The sequence below is a fragment of the Aquila chrysaetos genome, chromosome 4, assembly GCF_900496995.4.
Source record: "Aquila chrysaetos chrysaetos chromosome 4, bAquChr1.4, whole genome shotgun sequence".
Taxonomy (NCBI): Eukaryota; Metazoa; Chordata; class Aves; order Accipitriformes; family Accipitridae; genus Aquila; species Aquila chrysaetos.
In genome coordinates this window covers 33,721,742-33,733,805 of record NC_044007.1, presented here as the reverse complement: position 1 = coordinate 33,733,805, position 12,064 = coordinate 33,721,742, and the positions used below count along the sequence as shown (strand labels likewise).

Here is a 12,064-nt window from a genome sequence, read left to right as displayed (position 1 = left end):
GATGGGAGAGAGAATTGGGAAAAGAAGTAAAACTCATGGGTTGACATAAGAATGGTTTAATAGAACAGAAAAGAAGAAACTAATAATGATAATGATAATGATAACACTAATAAAATGACAATAGTAATAATAAAAGGATTGGAATATATAAGTGATGAACAATGCAATTGCTCACCACCTGCTGATTGATGCCCAGTTAGTCCCTGAGCAGCGATCCCCCCACCCCCACTCCCCCCAGTTTATATATTAGATGTGACATCACATGGTATGGAATACCCCATTGGCCTGTTTGGGTCAGCTGCCCTGGCTGTGTCCCCTTCCAACTCCTTGTGCCCCTCCAGCCTTCTTGCTGGCTGGGCATGAGAAGCTGAAAAATCCTTTACTTTAGTCTAAACATTACTTAGCAACAACTGAAAACATCAGCTTTATCAACATTCTTCTCATACCAAACTCAAAAACATAGCACTGTACCAGCTACTAGGAAGACAATTAACTCCATCCCAGCTGAAACCAGGACACTCTCACAGCATGCTCCTCCCTCTCTCCTGAGACCACCTTCCTCCTCCTTTCTAATCACCTGTCCTACCTATTGTCCCCATTTCTACTCCCTCCCTCTTCCCTACTGTTTATTTCCTTGTTTGGTTCTCCCATTGTATGACTAAACTCCTACCTTATGACAAAGAGAAGCCTTATGCCACTACTGGGCCAACTGCCACTGCTAGTCTGATCATTGTGTTTGAATTTTGCTACTTCTACTTTTTTTTAACCTCCTGTTGGTCCTGTCTGCTTTATTCTTGGGGGCAAGGATGCGTTGCTATATTTTGCTAGGCCAACACATGGCATACCAGGTGCCTCTCTTGATTTCTGATGGAAAAAAAAAAAAATTAATACTATGTGCTGTTCTCTTCTACTTGTGTAAAAGACACTTCACTTTCTTTAACTAGGTGAAAGTCCTGTGGATGAGAAAAGTACCCCTGGGATCGATGAATCAAAAACTGGAATGGAAATTAAGACTGAGGAACAGAAGCCACCTAAGGAATCTACTGAAACACCAGACTGGAATAAGAGCAGCAGTAAAGAGATAAAGACCACTGACGCAATGACGGATCAGCTAAATGAACAGCAGAAGAAGCAACAGCTCTCTGTTTCTGACCGCCATGTCTATAAGTACCGTTGTAACCATTGTAGCTTGGCTTTTAAGACTATGCAGAAGCTTCAGATACATTCCCAGTATCATGCTATTCGGGCAGCTACCATGTGTAGCCTTTGCCAACGTAGCTTCCGTACATTCCAGGCTTTAAAAAAACACTTGGAAGCAGGCCACCCTGAACTCAATGAAGCTGAACTTCAGCAGCTGTGTGCATCTTTACCTGTCAATGGTGAACTCTGGGCAGAAAGTGAAAGTATAGCACAAGATGATCATGCACTAGAACAGGAAATAGAAAGAGATTATGAGATGGACCAGGAAGGTAAAGCAAGTCCTGTAGGAAGTGATAGCAGCTCTATTCCAGACGACATGGGCTCAGAACCAAAGCGGACCTTACCTTTTAGAAAAGGGCCAAATTTTACTATGGAAAAATTTCTAGATCCATCTCGCCCGTATAAGTGTACGGTGTGTAAAGAGTCTTTCACCCAAAAGAATATTCTCTTGGTCCACTATAACTCAGTGTCCCATCTACATAAACTCAAAAAGGTTTTGCAGGAAGCATCAAGTCCTGTCCCTCAAGAAACCAACAGCAGCACTGACAACAAACCCTACAAATGCAGCATTTGTAATGTTGCATATAGCCAAAGTTCTACATTGGAAATCCATATGAGATCTGTGCTTCATCAGACAAAGGCAAGGGCTGCAAAATTAGAACCAAGTGGTAATATAAGTAGCGGAAATAGTGCAGCAGGGAATGTTAATAGCCCCAGCCAAGGAATGCTAGAATCTATGAGCTTACCAGCAGTTAACAGCAAAGAAACACATTTAGATGCCAAAGAATTAAATAAAAAGCAAGCTTCTGAATTAATTTCTGCTCAGCCTACACATCATCCACCCCAGTCACCAGCACAACTTCAAATGCAACTACAGCATGAACTGCAACAGCAAGCTGCGTTCTTTCAACCCCAGTTTCTAAACCCAGCTTTTTTGCCTCACTTTCCAATGACACCAGAAGCACTGCTGCAATTTCAACAGCCTCAGTTCCTTTTCCCATTCTATATACCTGGGACAGAATTTAGCTTAAGCCCAGATCTGGGTTTGCCTGGTTCTGCCACATTCGGTATGCCTGGAATGGCTGGTATGACAGGATCACTGCTAGAAGATTTGAAGCAGCAGATACAAACTCAGCACCATGTTGGCCAAACCCAGCTGCAGATACTGCAGCAACAAGCACAACAGTATCAATCCACGCAACCCCAACTTCAGTCCCAAAAACAGCAGCAGCAAAGTAGCAAGCTGATGAAAGCAGAGCAAAGTACCTTAGTAAGTACAGACTGCCAGCTGATAAAGGATATGCCATCATATAAGGAGTCGGAAGAAATTTCTGAGAAACAAGAGAAGCCAAAGCAAGAATTTACTAATGAGAATGAAGGACTAAAGGAAAACAAAGACATGAAGAAGCCGAAATCCTCAGAATCAGCCATCCCACCACCCAGAATAGCTTCTGGAGCAAGGGGGAATGCAGCCAAGGCTTTGTTGGAGAACTTTGGATTTGAGTTAGTTATCCAATACAATGAGAACAGACAAAAAGTACAGAAAAAAAGCAAGACTGGTGAAGGTGAAAACACAGACAAACTGGAATGTGGAACCTGCAGTAAGCTCTTTTCCAACATTCTTATTCTGAAGAGTCATCAAGAACATGTGCATGGACAGTTTTTTCCATACGGAGCATTAGAAAAGTTTGCCCGACAGTACAGGGAGGCATATGACAAGCTTTATCCAATTTCTCCATCTTCTCCAGAAACACCACCGCCTCCGCCACCTCCTCCTCCACCACCACCACCTCCTCCTCCTCCAACTCCTTCTCAGCCTTCTTCAGCTGGAGCTGGAAAAATTCAAAACACAACTCCCACTCCTTTGCAAGCTCCACCACCCACACCACCACCGCCACCTCCTCCACCACCGCCACCTCCTCCTCCACCACCACCACCATCAGCCCCACCTCAAGTCCAGCTTCCCGTTTCACTTGATCTCCCGCTTTTCCCTCCAATTATGATGCAGCCAGTGCAGCATCCTGCATTGCCTCCCCAGCTTGCCCTCCAGTTGCCACCAATGGATACTTTATCTGCAGATCTTACCCAGCTTTGTCAGCAGCAGTTGGGATTAGATCCCAATTTCCTGCGTCACTCTCAGTTCAAGCGTCCACGTACAAGAATCACAGATGACCAGTTAAAAATCTTGCGTGCTTATTTTGATATTAACAATTCTCCAAGTGAAGAGCAGATCCAAGAAATGGCTGAGAAATCTGGTCTTTCACAGAAAGTTATCAAGCACTGGTTTCGTAATACGCTGTTTAAAGAACGACAGAGAAATAAAGATTCTCCATATAACTTCAGCAACCCTCCTATAACAGTATTGGAAGATATCAGAATAGATCCTCAACCTTCAGCTGTAGAACCTTACAAGTCTGATGCATCTTTCAGCAAGAGATCATCTAGGACTCGGTTTACTGACTACCAGCTTCGTGTCCTCCAAGACTTCTTTGACACAAATGCTTATCCAAAGGATGATGAAATTGAACAACTTTCAACTGTACTTAACCTACCTACTCGAGTTATTGTCGTATGGTTCCAAAATGCACGACAAAAAGCTCGCAAAAGTTATGAAAATCAAGCTGAAACTAAAGACAATGAGAAAAGGGAACTGACGAATGAGCGTTACATTCGAACTAGTAACATGCAATATCAGTGCAAAAAGTGCAGTGTGGTTTTCCCCAGGATCTTTGATTTGATTACACACCAGAAAAAGCAGTGTTATAAAGATGAAGATGACGACGCTCAAGATGAAAGCCAAACTGAAGATTCTATGGATGCCTCTGATCAAACAGTGTATAAGAACTGCACAGCTTCTGGCCAAAACGACTCATCAAAAAGCCTGGCAGTTACAGCAGCAAGCTCTGGCTCTGGTTCTAGTACTCCTTTGATTCCATCACCCAAACCAGAACCTGAGAAGTCTTCTCCTAAACCAGAGCCCACAGAAAAACCAAAACAAAATGAAACCATCGCTAAGCAAACTGATACATCCTCCCAAAGCACCAAACCAGTACAGTCTACTCCAGTAACCTCTTCTGACCCTCAGCCCTCAGCTTCTCAACCACAGCAACAAAAACAATCACAGATAGTAGGGAGACCTCCTTCTGCATCACAAACCACACCTGTTCCTTCCAGTCCTTTACCAATTTCAATGACTTCTCTACAGAACAGTCTACCTCCTCAGTTATTACAGTACCAATGCGATCAGTGTACAGTTGCCTTTCCAACTCTAGAACTTTGGCAAGAGCACCAGCACATGCATTTCCTAGCAGCCCAAAACCAATTTCTTCACTCACAGTTTTTAGAAAGGCCAATGGATATGCCCTATATGATATTTGACCCCAATAATCCTTTGATGACTGGACAGTTACTTAATAGTTCTCTTGCTCAGATGCCACCACAGACTGGCTCATCACATACGGCACACCCAGCTACAGTTTCTGGTTCCCTGAAACGAAAACTAGATGATAAAGAAGACAATAACTGTAGTGAGAAAGAGGGAGGAAACAGTGGAGAAGATCAACATCGTGATAAGCGTTTAAGAACTACAATTACTCCAGAGCAGCTGGAAATACTCTATGAAAAGTACCTACTAGATTCCAACCCCACCAGAAAGATGCTAGATCACATTGCACGTGAAGTGGGACTGAAAAAGAGAGTGGTACAAGTCTGGTTTCAGAACACAAGAGCCCGAGAAAGAAAGGGACAATTCCGTGCAGTTGGTCCAGCCCAGTCCCATAAAAGGTGTCCTTTTTGTCGAGCTCTGTTTAAGGCAAAATCGGCTTTAGAAAGTCACATTCGCTCTCGACATTGGAATGAAGGGAAACAGGCCGGTTATAGTTTGCCTCCAAGTCCTTTGATATCAACTGAAGATGGAGGAGAAAGTCCACAAAAGTACATATTTTTTGATTACCCATCACTGTCATTAGCGAAAACTGAATTATCAAGTGAAAATGAATTAGCCTCCACTGTATCAACCCCCGTTAGCAAAACTGCAGAAATGTCACCGAAGAACCTCTTAAGTCCTTCTTCTTTTAAAGCAGAGTCTAGTGAGGATATAGAAAATTTGAATGCCCCTCCTGCTGACTCTGGATACGATCAAAACAAGACTGACTTTGATGAGACTTCATCAATTAATACAGCAATTAGTGATGCCACAACAGGGGATGAGGGGAACAATGAAATGGAAAGCACGACTGGCAGTTCAGGGGATGCAAAACCTGCATCACCTCCCAAAGAACCCAAACCACTTGTGAATGACACGCTATCAAAAGCTGCAACTACACCTACAAATGAGAATACCGATGATAAATTTCTCTTTTCCCTAACAAGTCCCTCAATACATTTCAGTGAAAAAGATGGTGATCATGACCAAAGTTACTACATTACTGATGACCCTGACGATAATGCCGACCGCAGTGAAACTTCAAGCATAGCTGATCCAAGTTCACCTAACCCGTTTGGAGCTAGCAATCCCTTTAAATCCAAAAACAGTGATCGGCCAGGCCACAAACGTTTCCGAACACAAATGAGTAACCTTCAGCTTAAAGTTCTCAAGGCTTGCTTTAGTGACTACCGGACTCCAACAATGCAGGAATGCGAAATGCTAGGGAATGAGATTGGCCTGCCCAAACGTGTGGTCCAGGTCTGGTTTCAGAATGCACGAGCTAAAGAAAAGAAATTCAAAATTAACATAGGGAAGCCATTCATGATTAATCAGACTGGACCTGATGGGACAAAGCCAGAATGTTCTCTATGTGGTGTGAAATATTCTGCACGTTTGTCCATAAGAGATCATATCTTTTCCAAACAACATATTACAAAAGTGAGAGAAACTGTGGGAAGTCAGCTAGATCGGGAGAAAGATTACTTAGCTCCTACAACGGTTAGACAACTGATGGCACAGCAAGAATTGGATCGGATAAAGAAGGCTACTGATGTGCTAGGATTAACAGTACAGCAGCCAGGCATGATGGACAGCAGTTCTCTTCATGGTATCAGTTTGCCAGCAGCTTATCCAGGACTCCCTGGCCTTCCTCCTGTTCTTCTGCCTGGAATGAATGGTCCATCCTCCTTACCTGGATTTCCACAAAGTTCAAACAGTAAGTCTATAAGGGGATGATTTTCTCATTTTATTAATTTGATCATCTTGCATAGTCACCATCCCCTTCTAAAACACAGCATATTTAGCATTCATATCATGCTTGTGAGACTGGTGTGGGTAGCTAAAAAGTACTGCTATGAGGTGTACTCAGTGCAATTCTCAATTGTTGCTATAGCCTGGATGATAACTCTGATTTCGCAAAAAAAAAAAAAAATTTAATTGAAATCTAATTGACAGCAATGTTTTTGGTCCGTATTAGGCTTCTGTAACAAAAGCAATATAACAATAGCATTGTTATGCTTCTTTTGTTTGTTTTGAATGATACTCCTTCAGGCAAAACTTGGGTTAGAATTTTTTATGTAAATTTTTTGTATGCAAATATTTAAAGTAACATCTGATGAAGCAAAAAATAGTAATTCCCACATTATCGGTTCATCAGGCATTTGGTCCACCCCTTAGACTAGTCCAACCTGTTGTTTAATTCAGAATGAATATTTAAAATAAAATGCTGCCCAAGACCCTCTATTATATTTCTGAATAATTGCCTGCTAAGATAAGAAGGTTTTTGTTGAGGGTAATTTGTAATGGCAGTTTCATTGTGATCCAAATTCCAGGAGCTCCTGAATATCTCCTAACCCTAGTTTGTGAAGTCATTGCAGACATGTGTCTCTTCATTTAGGCTTGCACTTTTCACTGAACATGTAACTCTGTTTTACTGACTGTTTTGACTCTCGTTTCACTCTGGTTTTTGCTCACATTGGAAAGCACTCCCTCTTGCAATAAGTTTCACTGATGTTAGAGAATCAAGTTTTCTGCAGAATGATTTGTTTAGTACTCAAAAAATGAACCTAATTTATTTTCTTGTATTAGGCTCTGATTTTGCAGTCAGAGTTTGTTGTGAGTGCAGCCTTGCAGATTGAAGCTCTCCCATTCATCTTCTAACATTGCACATTCATATCAAATATGTTCATAGCAGAGTTAGGGAGCTGGTTAAGACCCCTCAGCTCATTTTATCCAGTAATCCACTTGCTGTTGATCTCTAAACTTTGATTTAGAAAGCAACTCACTTTGGCAAGTAAGGTAGGGGCTTAATCACCAGTGTTGTTAGACATGCTAAGACTGTAGCAATGTCTTCTCTGCTACACAGCTCTGCTTTGATTGATGATGATCATGTTATTGTTTCCCTAAGTGGTGGTCAAAGCATCTTGTTTTTCTCTTCATTGGATAAGAATGGCTTTCCTTCCACAATGGAGTCTCTGGCTGAGTGCCCTCTGGCTTTTGTCAAACAGTTATTGGCACAGAGAGTGCATATAAAGGAAGTATAAAGTTGCTGTATTTCCTTCTTAATGGCATACAGTGTCCAGGTCCAAAAATGGCTGGTTGTTGTTCATCAAAATTATAGATATGGTTTCTCCATATAACTTCGCTAAATAGCTTCGGTTAGGTTGACCTTCAGGTAAAATGGGCTCTGGAAAACTCAGTCTTTGTCTATACTACTAAATGAAATTTGCTTGGGAAGATACTATTACATTCTTTTACTCTCAAAAACAGATAGTCCCCATGCAAAGTGAGTCTTGGGAATGGTTGTGGGCCCATGATAGCCTCTCAGCTGTGCTCAGGAATTGTTTAGGAGAATGCTAGTTGGCCCAGGCCAAAACAGTGGCAGTCACCGTTCTTACTGTTTAACTTTACAGATGGTTTACTTTCAGTTTTTGGGAAATGTTCCCTGGTACTGTTTAACTTACTAGTATCACTGTAGCCTCAGAGTCTGTAAATTGTCCTGTCAATAATACAAAAGGTATTATTACAGGCTAACTGGTCCATAATGATTAAATTTTCAGATTTTTTAATTTCCACCAAATATCTCTTCTTTGAGATAAATTTAAATCATTAGTACCATAGCATACATAGTGCACTGCCAATTGAGATGGATTTTTACCCCCTTTCATCTTGCATCTTCTTAAGGTTAATTAGCCCATTGTGGGCAAAGCCCACCGCGTAAACTAGCTAGTAAAATCTCATTGTTAACTTTTTCTTCTGCCATATGCTAAATAGCCCCTACATCCCCCTTTTGTTGCCTGGCAAATACTTACATGCATAAATTTCCATTCCTTAATGATACATAATGGAGCAGTCATAGTGAGTGGAAAAAAATAATTATTTTAATAATTCATCATAGAAAAACAGTAATATACTCTGATGTTCTCCAGTATGTGCTCAACACTAGTACCAATTTTCTGCACCTAGTTAACCCATTTCTGTTTTCTTCTCTACCCTGCTTAGGCTGATAGCTCACATTCATATCTGATGCTAAGAATTGTTTAAGAAATATCTTTTTGGAAGCAGGCTTCCAAGCAAGCTTTTCTTCCAATCGAGCCTATGGTTCTTCTAGCAGCGCGTATATGCTCAGCCAGCAGGACAATTGTTCTGCATCATTCTTTGCATGAAGGATTTTCTGAAGCTAAGTCCCTGATGACTCACTATCCTATACTTTAAGTCTACTTCTTGTGAATTCCACTGCAAGCGTGTAATGTCTTCTCTTTCGGACCCAGTCCCAAAAATGCACTTCAGAAGTCTCCCTTATATTCAAATATTTACCTGTTTTCACTGATGCTTACAGGGCTGGTAACTCTATTTCCTGTGGCAAAGCCCATCCATTCTGTCCTACATGTTTGTTTAAAGGACAGTGTCAACATTAGTAAGATCCTCACTTTTAAAGAATATGTTTGCTGTTTGCTAAGACAGGGAACTAGTGACACTATAATAGTGAACATTACATTTAAAATTCTCTTTTGTGTTTCTCTTTACTCATACTAGACAGAGAAATTAGCCTGATTATTTTCACTGGTTAATACAAGTTTATGAGGGATTTCACTTTCATGTTGTTGCATCCAGTATTATTTATAGGTTTCCGAAAAGGTACAAAACCCAGCTAAATTTTGCAAAATACTTTTCTTTTTTAAATGCAGTATTTGCTTTTATGAAAGGTTTGAACTGGAACACTTGAAAATAATGCTAAATCGCAAAAGGTGGAAATATTCAAAGTACAGTTCATTTTGTCTTCTTTATGTAGTGCTCAAACTGGACTTTTATTTGCAAAGATTATTAGATTTGTCAAAATAAGATAGCTTCATTTCTCAATGAAAAGATCCATTAACTTTAAATTCAGTTATTTTGTTCTGAAACAAGTGGTTTTTAATGTCAGAACTGTTGTGTGGTTCTAGGATGATATGTTGAAGAATCCTCTCAGCTGTGGGATATATTTCTCTAGATAATGTAATTATACCATCTTGTGGCATCAAATGATGAGCAAGGTCTCAAAATGACTGCTATGTTTGCTCAGCATAATTCCTAATATGGAGTTATTTGGTGGAATTGTAATTCATACAGAATTTTAGTTCCGGTTCATCTTTGTTCTTCAAACCCCTTCTTATTTTCTAGGTGACTGTAGATAGAAGAGTTCACCTGCTGTTTTCAGCTGTTCTTAAAATTCACATTCTCTTTTCTTCTTAGCTTTGTGTTTTTGCCTATGATCCCTTGCAGAAAACTAGCGCTTCATCTTGCTTCTAGCTATTAATACTGGTTCTGTGAACCTTTTAATGTCATCATCATTACCATAGGTTCTTTGCACATCACTTAAGCCTGGGCTGCCTTCAAGATTCACAGCAGCTTTTTCCAAGAATGCACACATCACTGGGTAATATGTACTTAGTGGTTTTTGAAATCTTATCAAGAGAGAAATTTGATTCAGCAGCAATTACTTTCCTTATTATTAGGGCACTAAATTCTGTTCTCTGTTTGCTTTTGGCCCATTGGTAGCAGTTACATTTTTATATTTTTAGCCCTCTGATTCATCCAAGTGAAAGAGAAGTCTCTCCTCTTTGATAGTCACTTAAAAGAGTTAGCAGGATTAGAATGTTTCTTCATGATTAGTGAATTTTCTATTCTACATCTCTCATGTGTGGAAATGGAGCATTAGTTGCATTGAGTTTTCTTCATTTAGTTTTGGAAACCCTCAGTTCTACATTTAACTTCCAATAAAACAGGTGGATTTCACTATTCTGTTGCAGCCTGTCTGGATATTTAACTGAATCCTGTGTATTTCAACTAAATTCCAAAGAATATGTGGAAAATGGAATAGATCTTGGCTGCTCTGGGCATCATCAGTATAAGTAGACTGAAGAGAATATGATGTGTAAGGGTTGAAGAGGTTAAGAATAGAAAGAAATCGGAAAAATCCTAAGTAGCTGACAAGCCCAAATAACCATGACAAAGCTGGGGCAGCAGTTCACACTAACTGCATCATTCATGCATTTTCCATCTACAGTATTTATCATTTAATATATTTTCAGCAGACTCCACACACAATTGCCTGTTACTTCCTGTTGAAAGCGTAGGGGCAAGCAATAGCATCTTCAATGTTATTGTGCAGTAACTGTGGCAATTACCCACTTTTTAATTATAACTGTTGTGACTTGTTTCACTGCACTATCTAATCCGTACTCACAATGTATTTTAACTCCTTAGTGTTCCCCTACCGTTAAATAGGAGTAATGACACGGTGACAAACATTAAATGGCCTCTTTGTTAAATCTGATAATTATTCCCTTTGAATCCTAATTGCTTTATTCCTAAGTAATGCTAAGCACCTGGATATTGATGATTTAAACGTCATTCTTGTTCACTCCATTAGTGCTTCCTAGTAGCTAATACCCATCTAACCTCCATTACAGAACCTGCATTTATTGTTTTCTGTGCGCTAGTAGACTGTTCCCGCTGTTGCTTCACTTTTACAATTCTGTGTGTATCACACACTTTTTATGCTCTTTTCTCTAGCCTGAAACTTACTTGCCTGAAAAAAATGACAATGGGTGTAATGTACAGCCTCTTACAGTTAGTTGCCTTTTCTACCCTGTGCCATCATTTAATTTTCTGACCAACTATACATCTCACAGAAGTTGCTTTTTAATAGACTGTTACCAGCCACTGCACTATATCTGGTACTTGAAACAGAGAAAAGATTTCTTCCATTAAGTTATGAGGCATACTTATTGTGTGTATGCACCCTCCAGACAGAACCAGTCCGTCCTTAGGTTGCTTTCTCTAATGAGGTGGAGGACGTCATGCCTGCATGCTTCAAGTAAACCGAGAACAGCAGCGTTCCTGTGTCAAAGTACTTTAGAGCTATTACACTTATTTCCCAGCAAATACTGCATTGACCTGATTGCCGTGGTAAAGAAAAGCTCCGTTCAAACTCTCAAAAATGAAAATGTAAGCTGTGTGGTGTCCCAGTAATGAATAGCATTGACCTGATTGCTTGTTCTGTTAGGTTTTTTGAATGGTCATTTCCTGTTGATATTTATTTATCTAAACATCTTTCTTTCCTTATTATTATTGCATTTTCCCCCAGCAATTTGGATGAAGATTCCTTTTTATTTGAGAGCTAATTACTTGTAGTGAGAACCATAATTACCAGGTTTCTTAGGTGAAGGATGTGTGGGTTATATCATCCCAGAGGCATGATAAAAATTAGTTAAAATGAACAACAAAGTAGAGATCTCTCAAAGTATCAATTAGAGGGAAGCACTCTCACTGTGCTTAATGCTTCTTCTCTAATAATCTACTACTGAGCCTACAGAAGAAAATGAACAAAAAAGGAGAGTACTATTTCTACAGGTATGAATCTGATCCTGCCAATGGAGCTGGGTTGAGTTCCACTGC

At 40.1% G+C, this 12,064-nt stretch overlaps 1 protein-coding gene across 6 annotated transcripts in view; it reads left to right on the top strand.

The window, feature by feature from the left end:
* ZFHX4 (zinc finger homeobox 4) overlaps window positions 1-12,064 on the top strand; it is a 158,333-nt gene that overhangs the window by 141,807 nt on the left and 4,462 nt on the right. For all 6 annotated transcript variants that reach the window (XM_030011801.2, XM_030011805.2, XM_030011798.2 and 3 more), the window contains exon 9: window positions 945-6,341. In XM_030011801.2, coding sequence (XP_029867661.1) covers window positions 945-6,341 — 5,397 coding nt within the window. The remainder of the gene's footprint in view (window positions 1-944; window positions 6,342-12,064) is intronic.